The sequence below is a fragment of the Ovis canadensis genome, chromosome 11 (assembly GCF_042477335.2).
Source record: "Ovis canadensis isolate MfBH-ARS-UI-01 breed Bighorn chromosome 11, ARS-UI_OviCan_v2, whole genome shotgun sequence".
In the NCBI taxonomy this organism is placed as follows: domain Eukaryota; kingdom Metazoa; phylum Chordata; class Mammalia; order Artiodactyla; family Bovidae; genus Ovis; species Ovis canadensis.
In genome coordinates, this window is record NC_091255.1 from 9920616 (window position 1) to 9941480 (window position 20865).

Here is a 20865-nt window from a genome sequence, read left to right on the forward strand (position 1 = left end):
CACCACTATTATTCAAAATAGTTTTGGAAGTCCTAGTCACAGCACTCAGAGAAGAAAAAGAAATAAAAGGAATCCAGATTGGAAAAGAAGAAGTAAAACTTTTACCTGACATGATCCTCTACATAGACGCTAAGAAACCAACAGAAAATTACTAGAGCTAATCAATGAATATAGTAAATTTGCAGTATACAAAATTAACACACAGAAATCCCTTGCATTCTTATACACTAACAATGAGAACACAGAATGAGAAAGTAAGGAAACAATCCCATTCACCATTGCAATGAAAAGAATAAAATACTTAGGTATAAATTTACATAAAGAAACAAAAGACCTATATATAGAAAATTATAAAACACTGATTAAAGAAATCAAAGATGACACAAATAGATGGAGAAATATACCATGTTTGTGGATTGGAAGAATCAATATAGTGCAAATGAGTATACTACCTAAACAATCTATAGATTCAACACAATCCCTATCAAGCTACCAACGTGTATTTTCACAGAACTAGAACAAATACTTTCAAAATTTGTACGGAAACACAAAAAGGCTTGAATAGCCTTACCTTTCTGACTTCAGACTATACGACAAAGTTACAGTCATCAAGAAAGTATGGTACTGGCACAAACACAGAAATACAGATCATTGGAACGAAATAGGAAGCCCAGCGATAAATCCACACACCTATGGACACCTTATCTTTGACAAAGGAGACTCAAATATACAATGGAGAAAAGACAATATCTTTAATAGTGGTGCTGGGAAAACTGATCAACAACCTGTAAAAGAATGAAACTAGAACACTTTCTAACACCATACATAAAAATAAACTCAAAATGGATTAAAGATCTAAATGTAATATCAGAAACTAAGAAACTCTTAGAGGAAAACATAGGCAGAACACTCTCTGACATACATTACAGCAAGATCTTTTATGACCCACCTCCCAGAGGAATTAAAATAAAGAGAAGAATAAACAAATGGGACCTAAGTAAACATAAAAGCTTTTGCACAATGAAGGAAACTATAAGCAATGTGAAAAAGCAATCTTCAGAATGGGAGAAAATAATAGCAAATGAAGCAACTGACAAATAATTAACCTCAAAAATATACAAGCAGCTCATACAGCTCAATACCAGAAAAATAAATGACCCAATTAAAAAATGGGCCAAATAACTAAATAGACATTTTTCCAAGGAAGACATACAAATGGCTAACAAACGCATGAAAAGATGCTCAACATCACCCATTATCAGAGAAATGCAAATTAAAACCACAATGAGGTACCATCTCATGCCAGTCAGAATGGCTGCCACCAAAGATTATACAAAAAATAAATGCTGAAGAGGGTGTGGAGAAAAGGGAACCCTCTTACACTGTTGGTGGGAATGCAAACTAGTACAGCCACTACAGAGAACAATGTGGAGATTCCTTAAAAAACTGGAAACAGAACTGCCATATGACCCAGCAATCCCACTGCTGGGCATACACACCAAGGAAACCATAACTGAAAGATCCACGTGTACCCCAATGTTCATCACAGCACTGTTTATAATAACTAGGACATGGAAGTAACCTAGATGTTCGTTGGCAGACAAATGGATAAGGAATTTGTGGTAAATGTACACAATGGAATATTACTCAGGTATTAAAAAAAAAAAAAACACCTTTGACTCAGTTACAATGAAGTGGATGAAACTGAAGCCTATTACACAGGGTGAAGTAAGCCAGAAAAAGAAATGCCAATATAGTATACAAATGCAAATATATGGAATTTAGAAAGACGGTAATGATGACCTTATATGCAAGACTGCAAAAGAGACACAGATGTAAACAAGAGACTTTTGGATTACCTGGGAGAATGTGAAGGCGGGACGATAGGAGAGGATAATATTGAAACACGTATATTACCATATGTAAAATAGATTACAAGTGCAAGTTCAATTCATGAAGCAGGGCACTCAAAGTTAGTACTCTGGGACAACCCAGAGGGATGGGGTGGGGAAAGATGTGGGAGGGGATTCAGGATGGTGGAACATATGTATACAAATGGCTGATTCATGTTGATGTATGGCAAAAACCACTACAATATTGGAAAGTTATTAGCCTCCAATTAAAATAAATTAACTTTAAAAAGAGGATACTCTACCCATCAAGGCTCTCTTTCAAATTCAACACAGAAATCAAAAGCTTTACAGACAAACCAAAATTATGAGAATTCAGCACCACCTGACAAGCTTTGCAACAAATGCTAAAGGCACTTCTCTAAGCAGAAAAGAAAAAGCTACTAGTAGAAACAAGAAAATTAGGAATGGATAAGCTCACCAGCAAAGGCAAACATTCAAAAAGGTAGAAAATTATCTGCATGCAAATATATCAAAACCAGCAACTGTGAGAAGAGGAGAGTATCAGTTCAGTTCAGTTCAGTTGCTCAGTCGTGTCCAACTCTTTGTGACCCCTAAATATAGGATATTGGATATGCATTGAAGAGTAAAAGACCAGCACCCTAAAGCAATATTGTTCACATAGGGACTGCTAAATCAAAACATCATGGTAATCGCAAACTGAAAATCTACAACTGATACATGAAACAAACAGAAAATGAAATCTGAACACAAAACATATGTTAGTCATCAAATCACGAGAAGAGAATGAAAGAAGGGAAGAACAAAAGACCTACAAAAACGAAGCTAAAACAATTAAGAAAATGGCAAAAAGAACATACATATTGATAATTGCCTTAAGTGTAAGTGGATTAAATGTTCCAACCAAAAGATGCAGACTGGCTGAATATATACAAAGACAAGACCAGTATATATGCTGCCTACAAGAGGCCTACTTCAGGTCTACAGACACATACAGACTGAAAGTAAAGTAAATCACACTGAGAAAACAAATATTATATGATTGTTCATATATGAAATATTAAAAAATGATACCAAAGAAATTATTTACAAAACAGAAAGAAACTCACAGATTTAGAGGATTAATGTATGGTTACCAGGGGAGAAGGGTGGGATGAGGGACAGATTGGGAGTTTGGGATTTACACACTACTATACTTAAAATAGATAACCAAGAAGTACCTACTGTATAGCACTGGGAACTCTGCTCTATATTCTATAATAACCTAAATAGGAAAATAATTTGAAAAAGAATAGGTACATGCTATGTATAACTGAATAACTTTGTTGTATACCCAAAACCAATACAACATCGTTAAGTATGTTCCAATATAAAATAAAAATTAAGAAAATAAAGTTGAGCAAATCTTTTATTGAGGAAAATGGTTTCATTGAAGAAAAGCCTTAATTGTTTGCATTAGAAAATTGCAAACTTTTCCTGTAAAGGGCCACATAGTAAATATTTTAGGCATTTCAGGCAATGCACTCTCTGTTGCAACTACTCAACTCTGTTGGCTATTGTATAAAAGCAGCCACAGACAATGCAAAAATGAATGAGCATGGTTATGCTCCAAGAAAACTTTGCTTACAAAATTAAATAGTGGGCCAGATTTGGCCTACTGGGTACTGTTTGATGAGCCCTGTCCTGAACTGGGACTAGATAGGCTGGGAAAGAAAAAATAAAACTTAGATCAACAGATATTACTTGGAATATCTACAGATAATCTCATAACCATCATTACAGACTAGAGAGTAAAACCCAGCCAATCGCTAGAATTAGGAATAGGATATACAAGCAGACCAGATGAAACTAGATCACAATGAGTTTTCCATTTGAAACTGATGAGGAAGAAAAGTTAGTGACAAGCAGCACTACAATCGACAAAAGCCGATGCGGTGTAGAGAATCAAGAGACCACCGCCAACTGGACTAACCACAACAGCATTAGCAGAAAAGGAGACTTCTTGTGATATGGGTATGTTTAAGGTGAGTGAAAATCAGGTAGAGAAACACAACAAAAAACAAAGTCATGGGCAAGTATGCATAAAATGTATTCACAGAATAGTGAGCTAGCAGACTGGAGCAAAGCCGGAAAGGGTTTATATAGTATCACACGTCCAGTTTTAATAGCGTGAACTCTTTTGTAGAGTTAGTAGGAGATATTGAGGATCTCTGAGCTCCTAGTACAAGATTCCCTTCAAAGCAGGCAACTCAAGGAATCCTTTTCTTTTAGAAAGACAATGAGACTGGCTGCATCTTACATATTATGAATGTCATGTAACTAATGAGTCACACTTACTAAGCCATTCTTATGTGATAACAATGATATATTATAAACTGATAGTAATAAACTCAGTGCTTTACTATCATATATCACTTAGTACTTATAAAAGGTCACAAAGGTGGTTATTTTTATCCCAGTTTTACAGATTAGAAAATTGAGATGCAGAAGAATTTAACTTACACAAAGCCATCCGGCTTAGAAGAAGCAGACTACAGGTTTAAATGTAAGTTTATCTGTCTGTAAGCTTTTAATTATTCTCCTAAATGACTTCTCAGTACATTTAAACATATTGTTGTATTCAAAAAAATTTTTTTTAAATCTCACTTTTAAACTGTCTCTTCAGAATGTTTCTCCTACTCAAAATTCCCAATACTGTACTTCCTTCTTCATTTTTTTGTCTTCCTACTAAATATTTTTTCCAACAGCAACAGATTCAAATCAAAGATGTAGAAATTTAAGTTCTATTCAAATTTCATCCAGTCTCAGCTCACTAATTTAGCATAAGTGTGTGATTTTTAAATCAATGTCATATCTATCCATCTCACTACATAATTATTTTCACATTGTTTTTGTCTAAATTTTAGGTGTACCTTGCTTTAGTGCGCACAAACAATATATTTATCTCATAACTTTTTACTCAAGTAAACAGTTTACTTTTTACTCAAGTATATAATTTCAAATAAGTAAACATGCTTATAAATAAAACCTAAAGAGGAATAAACTGTTAAAAACAGTTGCATTCAATTTATGTGATTTCAGGTGATCTGTTTCATTTTGCATTCTTTAAATTAATTAAAATTTAATTATTTTTAATTCAATCATGTAAAAAAATGTGCTCTTGAAAAAAAGGTTGTGAAATAATACATTGGGATCTACTCTACTAAACAAATAATTGAGGAGTTTTCTAATGCAAAAGTGACTACATGAAGGTGCCATGAGTCTTGATTATATGTACTTACAGTTATTAAGACCCATTAATTCACTGGGATCTAATAACAGGGTAGCTGGTATGGGCCTATCTTTGGCTTCTCTAAATTCAATCAACTTAAGAGAAATAAGTGTAGAGGCTTAGTGGATTAGTCAAAACAGGCCATTAATCTCTGCATTCTCAATTGTAATCCAGCCTCTACCAAAGTGATTGGGAAAAAATCCCAGAAAAAATCCAAACACTCAAAAATGCTCCAAAGCCAGCTCCCTAGAGACTGGCACACTTCGGTCATAGGTTGTTTGCTTTTACTTAACATCCTTATATCATTTGTCATCTGTCCTATTTCTTTTAGGCTTTTCTTTCATGTCTTTTGCTTAAATTCTCAGGACAGATACATTTGAACCATGTTGCAACCTGACAAATGGTCTAGCATTTAATTAAAATATAAATAAATAAATAAAAATCATTCTCTTATGTGAACAGGAAGCATAAATAAAAATGATCTTTTCATGTTGAAAATCTATTGAAAAAACTACCATGTGTGTATTAAGGCTACCATGTATGTATTAATGCATGAAGAAGCTGGCAAGACAAAATAATGAAAATAAAAGAGCAAGGAGATTCTAGTAAAAGCAAATGAGTGACAGTTTTAGAACATATAAATATTATATATTTTATCATAAATGGATTGGATCATAATGCCTCATATCTTTATTGCTCTGGTGAAAAAACATATAAAGTAATAAAAACTATGACCACATTTCTGAATCAGGATTTTGTTTATTTCATTGTTGTGAAGGTTGAGTATTTACTGAGTCACATGAGACCACATGCTTATATTAGAGGCCTTGATAAGTCTAAGCTCTAGTTGTAAAATGAAAATGCATCATTAATTTTTTGTAATTATTAAAGAAAAATGTGGGTCAGACTCAGTAAATTATCTCTGAAGATAATTTTATGAAAAAGTCATGATGGTTTTCTTTCTTATAATCTCTAAAATATTCCATGTGTTATGCTGGGATTTGTGACCTCTGGAGGAGGGGATTTTGATCCGGTGTCAGAGACAAGGCTTGACCACTTGGAGCTTTTTGTGCAGTAAAGTTTTAATAAAGTATAATAGACATAGGGAAAGCTTCTGACATAGACATCAGAAGGGGACAGATAGAATGCCTTCTTGCTAGTTTTTAGCAAGGGGTTTTACATCTGTTAGAAAGCTATTAATCAGGTAAGACACCTCAAGGCTGAAGGAGTTTCATCAGGTCCCTCTCCCACAATATGCACTTTTGAGATAGAATGGCACAAGGTGTGTTATCCCACAGCAATAAAGCAATCGACAAAAATACTGGCTTGTTGAGCCATTATTGGTTCAAGATTTGAGAAAAGAAAAATGTTAGTCTTAGGTGATACCATTTTGAAGAAAGGCAAATTCCAAAGCAAATACATAGTTCCATTAACGTAAGAAAAACACATTGGTTAACTCAAGCCTGAACCAGGTGTGGTCAACACAATTAAATAAGCCTGTTTTAATTTTGTGTAGAGAAGGAAAAAAAAAAATATCTGCCACTTACAGTTTATTTCCTCCTGCTGCTTGGGGACCTCTGGCCTTCCTGCCTGTTACCCTTTCAGTTAGAGATTTGAAGATATTTCTTAATGTCACACAATGAGCAACAGCAGAGTTGAGATTAAATTCTAAAGACTTTAATATATAGGATCCTCCCCCAAGGTTTTCAGTAAATGCTTTTATGAAGCAGTCAATGATGACCCCTTAACTCTTTCTCAGGGTCTTACTAGAGAGGTACAAGGTCAGCAACCTACAAATATAGTTCCGGTTAGTCTTTTATTATACCTTATCCTTACACTTGCCCATCTCAAAAGTCACTTCTCACTTTTCTGCTTATCCACAACCTCCAAAATTCTTCCTATAATTTTGCTATCATGACATTTCAAAACCTAGAAAAATTTAGCATCGACAGCAAACTTTGATAATTTTCTTTTTTTTTTTAATTTTAGTTTTTTATTTTTTAAATTTTAAAATCTTTAATTCTTACATGCATTCCCAAACATGAACCCCCCTCCCACCTCCCTCCCCATAACATCTTTCTGGGTCATCCCCATGCACCAGCCTCAAGCATGCTGCATCCTGCGTCAGACATAGACTGGCGATTCAATTCACATGATAGTTTCTTAAAAGGTTCATAACAGTAAAACTTTCCAAGTTAGAAAGGGACCTAGAAATTATCCAGTTCAATATCCTTGTTTAAAAGGAGAAAACTGGGGTTCAGACAATTAAAACTACTTCTTTCACAACACAACATAGTGGAAAACCAAGTACTAACCAAAACATGTTCTAAATTCCATCCCAATAATCCTTTTTGAAAATCAACTGAGTCATTCTTCCCAATAATTTATTAAAACATGCTCTAGGAACAATACTCAAGAAGGCTAAAATTTCTGGACTCAGAAGAGATATTTGCTTGTCCTTAACCCTGGTTTCCTGTCTGATCTGACATTAAGCAAAAATATCTTGAATGCCATGGATGTTCACAGCTTTTGCTTAATACTTTCTTGGGATGGATCACTATTGAAAGCACCTGTCAAAAAAGAAACAAGAAGTTCAAAATAGAGTCATTTATGCTAAGGCTCGTGTCACCAAATTAAGACTTAATATCTAACCTAACTGCAGTTACAGCCTCTCCTAGAAATATTGCCTTAGCCAGTCACTCTGGAATTTCCTATGTGATCAGTTGTTCAGTCGTGTCTGACTCTTTGTGACCCTATAGGCTGTAGCCTGCCAGGTTCCTCTGTCCATAGGATTCTCCAAGCAAGAATCCTGGAGTAGGTTGCCTTTTCCTTCTCAACTGGAATTTCCTAGTCAGCACTAACGAGGTAACCTGCCAGGTAGATTCTTGCTGTCCTCCAAAGAAAGGTAACCTTGCCTGAAACAATCAAGTCTTTGCAACTAACTTCCTTTTTCCAACTTCTGCCTGTAGTATGGTAAAACCACAAAAAACTTTGTATTCTTTTACCCAGTAATCTCAATAATGAGATTATTTAAGGAAATAGTTCAATATAAATAAATATCTATAGACATAAAAACATATGCCCAGAATGTTAAAACTAGAAACAACATAAGTGCTCAAAAATAGGAGAAAAGATAAATATAAACAATGCTATTTTAGATAAATAAATTATTTCAAAACTATTACAAACAAAATCATAAACGTTAAAGTGGCAAATGTTGGCCAGTTGTTCACCAAATCTTTCTCTTTATTCCTGGACCCAAGACTAGCCTGCAATTTCCTGTTTCTTTTGCATTAAGATATTGTCATGTGACTGACCAGACATGAGGTACACAGTTTTTCTGTCAGGCTCATAAGCACCTCTCTGATGCCCTTCCTCCTCCTCACTCTTTTTCCAACTATTAATGTTGATACTGGGAACAACCCTGGAAGCCATGTCTTGAAAATTACAGAGACTATCAGCCTTGAGACTCCCAAGTCACTACACAAACAGGATGTCTTCTCTTTTATCTTTTCCCCCTCACCAAGGCCGTATTCTCTCTCTCTCTCTCTCTCTCTCTCTCTCTCACACACACACACACACACACACACACACACAAATACACAGACACCAATTAGATAATTAATATGAGCAGGAGGTGAGCTTCTGCTGTGTTATGTTTCTGAGATTGTTGGGCTTACTGAACACAAAACCCTGAATTTCCTGAACTAACACAACTAGAATAGCAACACAGGGGAATACTTAAGATACAATGCAAAGTTGTTGTTGTTGTTTTTTAAAGTACAAAGCTTTAAGGGAAAAAAATTATAACTGCAAACTTTGATAAATTAAAAATTTAGCCTATGAAGAAACAGTTTGTTTTCATAAATTTTGTTTGATACTACTGTTGTATCATACTTAGCATTAAAATTACCTCAATGACTTCTAGTATCATTCATGTTTGTAACACTAAAACACTTGCATATACAGTACCTTGCTCGTATGGAGCAATGATCAAGAAGGAGCATTTCAACTGAAAACACAATTAGCCTAAACAACAAATGCATAAATAAAAGTCTTATTTTTAATTTGTTCAACACATTTTACCTTTAGATATGGCACATTAAAAAACTTTATCTAGCTCAGTCAGACTCTAATTTCAGCAGTTCTAATAGCAAGAGGAAGAAAAAAATAGCTGCACCAACTTATGCACTATTTTAATTGCAAAGGACCCTCATTTAGCCAGGCTTCCCTGCTGGCTCAAATAGCAAAAAATCCACATGCAAAGTGGGATACCTGGGTTCGATCCCTGGGTTGGGAAGATACACTGGAGGAGGGCCTGGCAACCCACTCCAGTATTCTTGTCTGCAGATTCCCATGGACAGAGAAGCCTGGCAGGCTGCAGTCAATGGGGTCACAAAGAGTTGGACATGACTGACTAAGCATGCACTCATTTAGCCACTACAACACAGAATTTCAAAGACATAGACTAAAACCACAAGAACATCTTCACCAAAGTGGAAAACCAGGAAGGACCCTGTTAGAGATAACACAAAATAATGACTTGACTACTTCATATTTCATTCTGTAAGATGTGAGTTACTTAGAGCTGGTATCATTACTGTGTACTGCAAGACAGAAAGACAGTAACATATTTTTATTCACACCCAGGCCACACAACAGACATTTATTATTTATAGATGTCTCTTTCTAACTCTCAGTATAATTTTATCATATCTACTGCCAAGATTAACAGTAGGAGCCATTTTTTCTATATCCTCCTATGTTTTCTATAATCAAATTAAAAGGAAACAAACAACAAACCATCCAACTGACCGTTTTCTCATAGTTATGAAGAGTAACTAGGAGATCATAGGCAGAATGATCAGCCAAGAACAGCAAACCGATTATGTTCTTTCAATTTCTAGGCTCCTGGCTCCCCTCCAGGGTTAAGAACCATTGGGCACCACAATTCTGTTACAAAAGGCCATGGGGGAAGTAAAGTTTTCTGAAAAAAAGATCAAAAAACACCTTAGAAACCAGTTTCCTGTGTTGCTCTGCATGAAGACTAAAGAATGGGTAGGTTTTCACCAAAAGTACTCTACTTCATCGCTAACAGTGAGCCTTCTCACGTGCTGGCGTCTCCCAAGCTGGAACCAAGTGAGTGGTTTGGGCTTCCCAGTTGTTAAAGAACCCGCCTACAATGCAGAAGACCTGGGTTCAATCCCTGGGTGGGAAAGATCCCTTGGAGAAGGGAACGGCTATCCACTCCAGTATTCTGACTTGGAGAATTCCATGGACTGTATGGTCCATGGGGTCACAGAGAGCTGGACACGAATGAGCGACCTCCACTTCACTTTAACAGGGACAGAGAAGCATGGAGGAAGAACAACAATGTACCCATGGATCCTTAGTTCAAGTCTTATAGAGTGGTATCTCAGAACACAAAGGAGCAGAAAGACATTTTAAACAACAGTTAAGTGTCCCAACTAACACTGGTGTCTTTAATGCAGATAAAAGTTGAGTCTGAGAAGGAAATAAAAAACTATTCAATAAGTTGCTCCCTGAAAAAGTTCCAGCTCTGACTGTAAACAGTAAGAAGCAAGAGGGCAGCTAACAGAGATGTCTTCTTCATTTTCCTCACTCTTAACCCCCATACAAGATCTCAATTGTGTTCCCCAGTGTCCTGTGAAGCAAGGAAAGTCATTCTAAATCAATCCTTGTTATTAATTTATGTACAAATTCAAACATTCATTATTGAGTATCTACTAAAATGTCAAGCCCCGGGTTGAGCAAAGGGGAAAATGTGCATCACTAAATATACATTCTACGAGGGCAAAGCTGTTTAGCTTACTATATTTTTGTCTGGCCCAGTGCCTCACTCATAGGAGGCATTTATTAACATTTGTGAGATTAATGAACCAGCACATTAAATTCCTTCAGGGTGGGAGAAAAATCCTCCCACAGACATGTACCTGTATTTGTCCTTTTTAAGAATCCTATGAGGTATTTACATTATTCTAATATCATGGAGGAGGAATGCCCTGTATTCACTCAATAAGTCTGCCATCAAAATTGTTTACCTTGAGGGTGAAAGCTTGCTTGTGTGTATGGCAGGAAGAGGGAGCAGCAAAAGTGGAATATGTTGACTCATATCCTTCAGTTAACATGTTTATTCCAACTGTGGCATTCCTGTCAAATGTGTTGCGAAGCTAGCAGGATTTGGGTCAGGAAAATTCACCTGAAAGTCACAGGCTTCATTTTCTATTCTCAGCCCCTTCAGCCTCTGGGCATGATGTATTAGATGAACTTAAAGATTAATTATCCATTTACTATGAAAAAGACCTCACCTCTCCCAGATTAGGAGGAAAAGGCATTTGTAGGCTGTCTCCTTTACAACCTCTGATGATCTTTCCACTTCTATCTTGAAGTCACCTTAATGCAAATAAAATCAAACCCAAATACTGGCTACCTCATTACCAGCTCAATCTTGCTTTTTTTATGAAGGCAATCCCAGACCATTTCTTAACATTTACAGCTTCCCACACCACCTTCACATGCTAGAAGTCTTTTAGTCTTAAGATTACGCAAGATGAAAACAAAAAAGTAACAGGAAAGATTCAATTGTCAAAGGGAGTAAGATAAAATTGCCACACTGCAAAATCTAGGGTTAGCCAATAGCATTCTGGCTCTTTTTCCTAGGGTAGAATTATGTGAATACAAACTAAGTGAGGAGGTAAATTCTGTAGTCTAAATCTGAAATATCAAAAAAGCTTCTGGGAAGCTACTTGGAACTAGAGACAATACTGGAAAATAATTTGTGATTTCGTAAAAACAGCATAGGTGGACTAAACCCAAAAGCTTTAACCCTGACTGGTCTATTCCTAAATAAGAGAAAACTAGACCTACCTTCCGGAGAACTGACCCTGCTTTAAAAGTTGCTCTCCTTGCACAGAGAGGCACAAGGGTAATTTCTACTATTATCATATGTAAAGCATTATTCTTATTAGAATCATATTTCCTAAATGCTCTTCTATCTCAGCCTCATCCATCATACTTCACCCTCTACTTATTGCCCTATTTACCTCTTCACAGTCCCCTGAATTCATCATGTCTTAGCTGATTACCCTGTCTTAGCTAATGTTGTTTCCTATGATGATTCCTCCCCTATCACACTCCTGGTCAATCAATAAAAGTCTTCCAAGTCAACTCTTAAGCTTCCTTTAAGACTCACCCCTAATTCCTTTCTGGCACTACTCACTCTCTCTCCTCTATCTCTCCCAAATCTTACCCAAGTTCAATCCATTGAATCCATGTACAGAACCAAAAGAGAAAATAAAAATCACCAAGAAATTAAATATATTAGAACACTCCATATTCTCTCAATTCAACAGCTTCCAAAGTGGACTCCTCCCAACTTTTGAGTATCTTCTGAAGTGAATCTTTTTCCAATTGAGACATTCTCCACTGTGTATCTTACTCATTCCTATTCATCTTCTTTTGATGATATACTTCCCTCTAACTTTTCTATCCAAACCTCTAACACCTATTTAAGATTTTCTTTTGCCTTCAAGTCTGGCCTTCTCACATAGACAGCATTTATGAACTCTAGCAAATAATTACACATTATTCATACTGCTTTATATCACAAAACATTTTGTGCATTACAATACTGCTTTCATAAGTATCATTAATATTTTTAATATCACTCTACATTATATGTATATATCTCTACTTTTATAACTATCTTTTAAGCATAATATGGTAAAGACACAGATACTTTACATTTGTATAACACAAAGAATGTTCAAGATCACTCTTTGATGTTTCCTTCAACAGTTCTTTGAAATAGGCAAACAAGACAGAACTTCTCATTTCACAAATGAGGAAACAGACTCTTAAGAGGCTAAGAGAATTGCCCAAAGCCATAAGGCAGACTTTGATTGCAGGGTGGGTCTTCAAACTCCCACAGTTTTTATAAAATGGCCTACTACCATATACATTTATGGGCCTAAACCTCTTCCTGACCTATACCTCAGGCTCAAATATATAATGCTTAGCTAAGGTTAAAAGTTGGAATGGTAAGCGTGACTGTCTAGGATGGCAATAAAACTCCCTCTCCCCACCAAACAAAATGTTTTTTGATACTGACAATTCTTCACCCTCCCCCAACACACCAAGGATGTATTACTTAGGAAATCTTTCATGTCACTGCCAAGAGAGTCATAGCTATTGTATCTGCCATTTATGATATCTGTGACTATAAGACATCACATGGGAAACTGAATTTAAAGAAACCATATCGCCAAGAAGGTTATCAGATTCTTTATTCTTTATCTTTTTCATATTTAATGGGATTTTCTATTACAAATCATATTGACAGCATATATAGTTTGCCACTTCAGAAGCACTTTAAAGTTGAGTCTATATTGAGTTATAATTGATAAGCAGAAAGAAGAAAAATGCTGCTGCTCCCCTGGAAATAAGCACTACATTGCTCCCAGGGATTTCCAAGCCACATCTCAATATTGGGCTCACACAGATAAAGTGGGTCACACTCATAACTATGTACCAAAGCCCAATGTTACCAGTCTCATTTATATGAGAAAGAAAATTAAGAAATATTTCAAGCCAACACCTCACTGAAAGTAGGATTTGTATTCAATTTTTACAAAATGCACTAGCTAATGTTTGTTTTTGGAATTTTTGTTTGTTTGTTTGCTCACTTTTAAACAACCTGTTATGGGATGAAGGCAAAGATTCTATTTATTCCTCACAAACCCATGCAAAGTTTGCAGGCAAAATTATATTACTGCAAACTTAATAGGCCTGAGACACTGTGCTAAGTGAAAATCATTGGTCATATTATCTAATTTAACCTATATGACAAACATGGGATATATAGTACTATCCCTTTCTACTTGTAAGCCATTGATGTGAAACCATTTAACTTTCAGATTAGGAGAAAATGTATGAAATAGTCATTTCTTTCAGGTATTGCTGATCATGAGACACTGGAGGCAAATGGGCAACAGTTTGGCACTCTGTTTGAATGACAGAGTCATGTACAACGCAAACACTATCTTAATCCTAGATCTAGACTGCAATCGTCCTAAAATTCCAGTTTGAAACTCTCTAAGGCTTACGTCCATTTAAGACACTTTAGTCATTCAACTGGAGATATCAAAATAAAAAATTACGAAAACTTTAAAATAAATCTTATACCAAAACATAAATGATATACTGAATTTTCACTCAGAACTGTGTGTGAATCCTTCAAGCTGAACTTCTGTGGGCTTTGGTTGCCTCATTTATAAAATCACCCTACAAATTTTGATACTAGATGAGTTAAAATGTGTGCAATATTATATAATACATGTGAAAGTATCACATAATTCTAATTACTATTGCAGTCATTATGAATAAACTGACAAGGAACTAAAGTTATATACAGTTATATATAGAAAAGTAGGATGTTCAACACAAATTAAATCAGACAGCTCTCTTTGGACCAAAAAATTCTCTCCTGGTGCTGCTAAGTATTCATTCTCGCTGATCTGAGCTGCATTTGTAAGAAGGAAATAGTGTTCTTGCTAGCAAGAGGAAATGTTCTCTCTCTCTCTCTTTCTCTCTCATCTCCACAAATCTTGGCCGCCTGACATTTTCAGTAAAATGAGGTGTCAGCCAAACATACAGACCCAAGAACTCCCAGATCATGACATTCCCTCTTCAGACTAGCTGTGCTGTCCTGAAGTAACCAAATTCTCTCAAGTGAAGGCACACATGCTATGTCGCCAGCAACTACTAAAGCTGGTTAAGCTAGCTAGCAGATCCCCTCGTCCCATTTACTCAGTTTCATCATAACAAAATGATTAATGCAAAGCCATGAAACATACAAGCCCAGGTGTCTGTATTTTAAACAACATAGACACATAGACCTAGGGAGAAAATTCCTTTGGGTGTATTTTTAATTTAGGGGCTGGGGTAGGATGAGGGTAGGAAAAGGGAAGTGTTAGTCACCCAGTCAGGTCTGACTCTTTGCAACCCCATGGATGTCAGCTTGCCAGGGTGCTCTGTCCATGGAATTCTTCAAGCAAGAATAACTGATTTAGGTAGCTGTTCCCTTCTCCAGGGGATCTTCTCCACCCAGGGATGGATCAAACCCTCCTGCATTGCAGGCATACTCTTTATCCTCTGAGCCACCAGGGAAACCCCTGAGGGTAGGAACCTTTGGTAAAGGAAACACTAAGTTACAAAATTCCAGAGCGTTCCTGAAAGCCAACTGAAATTCATTCAATATATTTTCTATAGGCCAAATTTACTACCAAAATTTCCCTTTTGCAGAATGTTTACACTGCAGACTTTTGCTGGCCTCTTCTACTCTGGTATTCCTCAGTAAGGAAGCCAAACACAAATGTAACAAACACAGATTCCTGATAACTCAGTAACAATTAGTACCCATTTACTAGGCAGGGCAATTGATCCCAAAATGGTAGAGAGGTGCTTTTTAAAAAACTTGTTTTCAAAGTTAAGATTTAGTAGGTTCTATGAATACACGCTTACATTCCTTTCAGTAAAGCTCATTCATGATTAAATTAAGACAGCAAATCACAGAAACAGAAATGATAAGCCCACTAAAGCCTCCCTGAGCCAATTATTTAACCTTAGTGCATTGCATTCCTCTGAGGGGTGCCAGATGGGAAACAAAGTCTCCCAAAACGTGGCAAATATGAGTTATAAATTACTAATGAGAATTGTGATATACATGGACATCACCGAATGAGCATCTCTATTCTTCTTATAGAGGGAAGAAGCTACCTTGATTTTAGAGAGTGATCTTTCAAAGTTAAGTTTATGAGTGTATAAATAATGAGTCCATAATGTTGTATCTGTGCCTAAATGTCTTCATAAAGAGTAAACGAGTGCTGATCATAACTAGGCATTCCAGTTAGCCTTAGGAATGCTAACCAATAGCAATTTTGCTTATACTTTTATTTTCTCATTACATAACAGTGATAATTTAATAAATACATGTGAAAGGCCACATACTACACAGCAACTCTCCTGGGTTGGAAATAGCTTCTATTTATATAATTTAGCTGCTGATACACCAAATCTAGTATAGCTGTGACAAATATTTCACTAATGCCTCTTTTGGAAGCTAAGAACAGACTCGACTCGTTCTCAGCTGGTTCTCCGCTGTGCTGGCCCACCCAAATGCAGAGTAGGGGTTAGGGACAAAAGATGGGGAGGCCCAGAGCATTAATGTTAACCTTTTGTAAATCTTAAAGGAACTCAGTTTGTCTGATTTGAAAATCATTTATGATGTGAGGAAAGAGGCATGAAAAGGCTATTTTATAACTAGTGAAATAACATGGAGAAAAGAGAGAACTTGAAAGAGATGTGGAAGAGAAAGATGTAAAATGTGGCCTTGTAAGATACCACCTAGTCTATCTCTAGATATATGACTGATATAAACCTTTACAGTCACTTGGAAATTTTTTTCTCATACATGTAGGATGCATAGAGGAGTAGAGGATTGGGAGTAACCCCGGGGCACTTTTGTCTTCTAGGTATACAATATATCTCTAAAGTTTATAGAGGCAAATTTCTAACAACGGTTGCCAAGCCTCAAACAGAATGATTTAAAATAAAAGACCCCCCATTCCTGTCCTGAATAATGATATTTGGAACTGGATCCAGAATAAGGGCAGACAAGGGTTTTTTTTAACATCCAGAATCAGGTCTGGTTTAAAGGGTGGAGACTGGCTGAGCAGAACAAAGATAGAGGAAACATGTCCCTCCATCCTAATCCCGCTCAAATAGGCCTGCTCACAAAGGCAAGGTTTCTGTTCTCTTCTGTTGACTTCATGGGAACTTGGCTGAGTCCCCAGTTCTGCAGAGGGATGCAGGCAGAGGGGAGTACTGCACACAGGCTTTACCCTGGGTGCTTAAATGATAAATGTGAAAGAAATGGTGTGGACACTGTCAATGGGAGGAGGCACTGAACTGAACCAAACAGGGAAATACTGATTAGCCCGGAGCTTTTTCTTGTATCTCTACTCCATACCTTCAACTTCCTGCACTGACAAGAACACTGTTTGGAAATCAAAATCCTTCCTAACACACACACACAAACACACTCACACACAGAGAGCCAGGCACAAGCTCTGCCTTATTCATTTCAATGTCCTGGCTTCCCACATGATCCTAAATCCACACACTGGCACCAGTAGCCTAAGGTCTGTAGTTCTGAGCCAGTAAGTACATTCTTACCACTGGAAATTACGAAATATCATGATTTAAAGGGGGTATTTATGATACTGTGTTGTTTCAGATAGATTTTGCTTTTTTCTTGGGTGGGGGTTCTGATGTATTTGGGGAAGGCATGGAGTATATCTACATCCCTTTGGTCCCTGCTGGTACTTTCCAGTCTCCATACCCTCCTGCAGTCTCCTGAAAGTGCCTAGATATTAGGGCAGGGCTCTGCATCTATTTTTACAACCAGAAACCATCTAGTTTGGGAACTTTGAAAGCCAGAGGAAGGCAGCAGGGGTTGCCAAGGCTCAGATTTCCTTGTCATAGTTCTCAATCAGGAAAACAGTTGGAAATCAACACTAGTTTGCCTCTTCTTTCTTATCTCTCCACCCCTACAATGTTCCAGGACTCCCAGATATTACCTCCAACACACACACACACACACACACACACACACATACACACACTTGGGTTTAGAAGCTTTTTAATTCTTAAGGCAGCAAACCCACTGAAAGGGTCTCTGTCACCATCCCTCTTCCGTCCCACCCCGCAAGGCTACTTAATTGTCTACACACAATAAAACCCCCATACATTCCAAAGACCATAACATAACCCGGACCCGCCTGTGACTCCAGCACGCGTCCCATACCTGATATGCAGACGATGAAATTGGCTTGAAGAAGAAAAAGCACCTCCCAGACTATTTCCATCCTCTGATTCTCATTCCAAGTGCATCACTCGACGTGAAAACAGGGGGGCAAGGGGGAGCCCCACAAGGAACACACACACGCACACACGCACACTTCCTAGCGAGCGCACACTCGCACTTCCACCGGATAGTCGGCCAGGGACAGTCACCCCCAAAATCAATATCGCAGTTTGAACTGTTCCAGCAAATTTCCCCTCGGGCTCGACGGACGTGAGCCCCAGACGTGCTGACACATGACCGATGCCTCGCTGCCCGGGAGGTCTCCTTGCTCACCGGTCTCTGCTCCTTGCACAGGCGGCGGAAACAGCACTAGCAGTGGCGGCAACAGCCACTCGAACGCACCAGCTCTGGGCTCTTCCTGCAAAAACGAGACCCGGATCCGCCTGGCTCTCCAAGAAGACATAGACGATAGCCCCCCGCCAGGCCGTGCCGTGCAATTTTAGGTCCCTGGCTGCTCGCAGTTTGCAGGCTAAGCCCCGGCAGTCCGCGACGAGTTGCCCTCGAAGTCCGCCCCCCTCACCGGGGCATGGTCAGAGGGTGGCTGCTCCGTGCCGCGCCGTTCTCTTCCTGTTCCTGGGTACCAGAGGGACGCAGACACAGCATACAGAGGGACAGAGAGAGAGGCAGGGGTTACTGCCCGAGACTGCCGGCCGCCTGCCGCCTCCGCAGACCTTTCCTCCCGCCCCAGTCTGCGCGCAGCCTGCCTCCTCGGAGCCCGGCTCGAGCGACACTCCAGGGCGTGGAGCGGGGCCGTGTGGGGCCGGCTCCCCGCTGGCCTCGCGAGCTCACGGGCTTCCCACGGCGCGCGTGCCTGCTGTCCCTCTTCTATTTTTCTGGTCTCCCCAGAACCTCCAGTTCCCTCGCTTCCATGGTCCGCGACTAGCGCCGCCGCTGCCGCCGCCGCCGCCACGATTTTCCGCAATGCAACTGCAGGGGTCGTTATTTCCTCGTCTACGGATCCCGGCGCCTTCCGATTCCGCGGGGAGGCGGCGGGCGGGGGCTGGAGGGCGGGAGAGGGGCTCGGCCAGGTGAGCAGTCTAGCCGAGCCCGGGCCCAGCGTCACCCTGGCCGCTCGCCGCTCGGGGCGGAGGCAGGAGGGCGCGGCGGGGAGGCGAGGCCTAACGCGACCATGAGGACGGGAACGCGGGGCGTCGGGCTTCGGGGCAGCACGGCCGCCCAGGCCCAGCGCCGAGCCGCAGCCCCTCACTCTGCCCCGCCCTGGCGGCTGCTGTCACTACAGGATTTGGGGAGATTTTCCCTCTCCTTAAAAAGAACTTTGTGCCAGCGGGTTAGGAGCGGGAGACCCGGGCGGACTTATCTTGCCAGTGCTGCGCTGCGCTCCCTCCGCTGTGGAGTATTGGGGATTTTTATTTTTTTCTTTGCATAATTCATTCCGTTCCCTCTCTCCTGTCCCTCTCCTGCCCCGTTTCCGCTCCGGTGCCACAACAGTACTTACCCTAGAGTTCTCTCTGCAGGCTTTTAGACCAGGTCCTGCAAGTCCCTCACCTCCCTCCTCTTGAAACGGGGAAAACCCGTCCTTCCAAGCCCGGGTGCGGGCAGTGGCCACTGCCAAACACGCCTCTGCCTAGCTCCAGGATGATCCAGGACTATTGGAAACCCGGGCTCCAGGAGAACGGGCTTCGCTTCTTTTCTTTCGTTTATTCTGTTTTTCTTTCGGAAAGCTCAAGTGCTTTGCAGGCTTTTGCTGGGCTTCAGATCACTGCCAGCAATACTCAGCAGCTTCTTCAGATTTTCCCGCACCAACCGCGCGAGCGCGCACACACACAAGCCTAGAGCTCGGGTCCTCTAGGCCTCGGGGAAGGTGGGGGCGGCCGGAGCGCCAGCAGCCACACAGGCGGAGGCTGTGGCTGGAGCCTCACGCTGTTCCGCAGAAGGTCCCCTCCGCGACCAGGAAAGGACTTGCTTCCGGTAAACAGCTCGCGGTGTAGATGCAAAGGAGTCGGAAAGAGACCCTGGGCTCGGGACTGTTTCCTTGAGAAGGCTGGCAACGAGACAGAAAAAAAAAAAAAAAATTGCAGAGTTGTATTGCCTCTATGGCTGCTATAGAGGTCTGAGAAAACCCCAGACTCACCACTTTGGGAGTGCTGAAGAAGAGGACATTGAAGGGGAAATCCCTGAAATGATCTCGGATTGCTCTGCGTTCTTGTTCAGATTGCAAACTATGACGTTTGGAGATTTTGCACGAGCGCGGATGGACACACAACAAAGACACGTAACCCGCAAGGGTTGTTGTTGTTGTTGTTGTTTGTACTTTTTATTTTGGAAAGTTTAGAAACCATTTCAGTATGAGGTTTGGGGTTCGGTCTAATAACCGCATAAAGGATGAAGAAGAAGGGAAATGGTTACCATTATCCGCACAGTAAAGTTAGTGAGTCTTCCAGGCAGTGTGGCTTGTGAGAGTGCGAGATTGGCACCAAAGGAGTTACAGTGCAGCGTTCCCAGGATTCTCGAACTAACTGTTCAGGAAGAAGCCCAGCCGCCTTTTTGCAGAGTGGCTGTCCTTTGCGGGGTTGGGGTGGAGGGCAGGGAGAGTGAGCAGTGTGAATAGCATGAGCTTCCTCGGCCGGGCAGACTTTGGGAGCCACAGCTGCTTAGTTCTGCTGCCTTCAGGGATTCGAAAAAAGAACCACAAGCAGACGACTGCTTTTTAAGATAGACGTGTGACTGAGCTATGTGTTTTCTGAGATGAAGGCCAGGGTCTCCAGGTGGTCAGCATATTAAAAATCTAGGCCCAGATGACGGAAGTCCAGGATTCT

General features: G+C 39.7%; 1 protein-coding gene across 3 annotated transcripts in view; it reads right to left on the reverse strand.

Moving 5' to 3' along the window:
* CA10 (carbonic anhydrase 10) overlaps positions 1–19858 on the reverse strand; it is an 836053-nt gene extending 816195 nt beyond the window's left edge. Inside the window, exons 1-2 of one of the 3 annotated variants that reach the window (XM_069542582.1) lie at positions 19545–19858; positions 18029–18661 (exon numbers count right to left, since the gene is read on the reverse strand). In XM_069542582.1, the coding sequence (XP_069398683.1) occupies positions 18029–18089 (61 nt within the window). In that variant the 5' untranslated portion in view covers positions 18090–18661; positions 19545–19858. Of the gene's footprint in view, positions 1–18028; positions 19226–19544 lie in introns of those variants that run through there. The other 2 variants (XM_069542581.1, XM_069542580.1) reach the window with 2 other exon arrangements.
* Positions 19859–20865: the final 1007 nt, after the last annotated feature.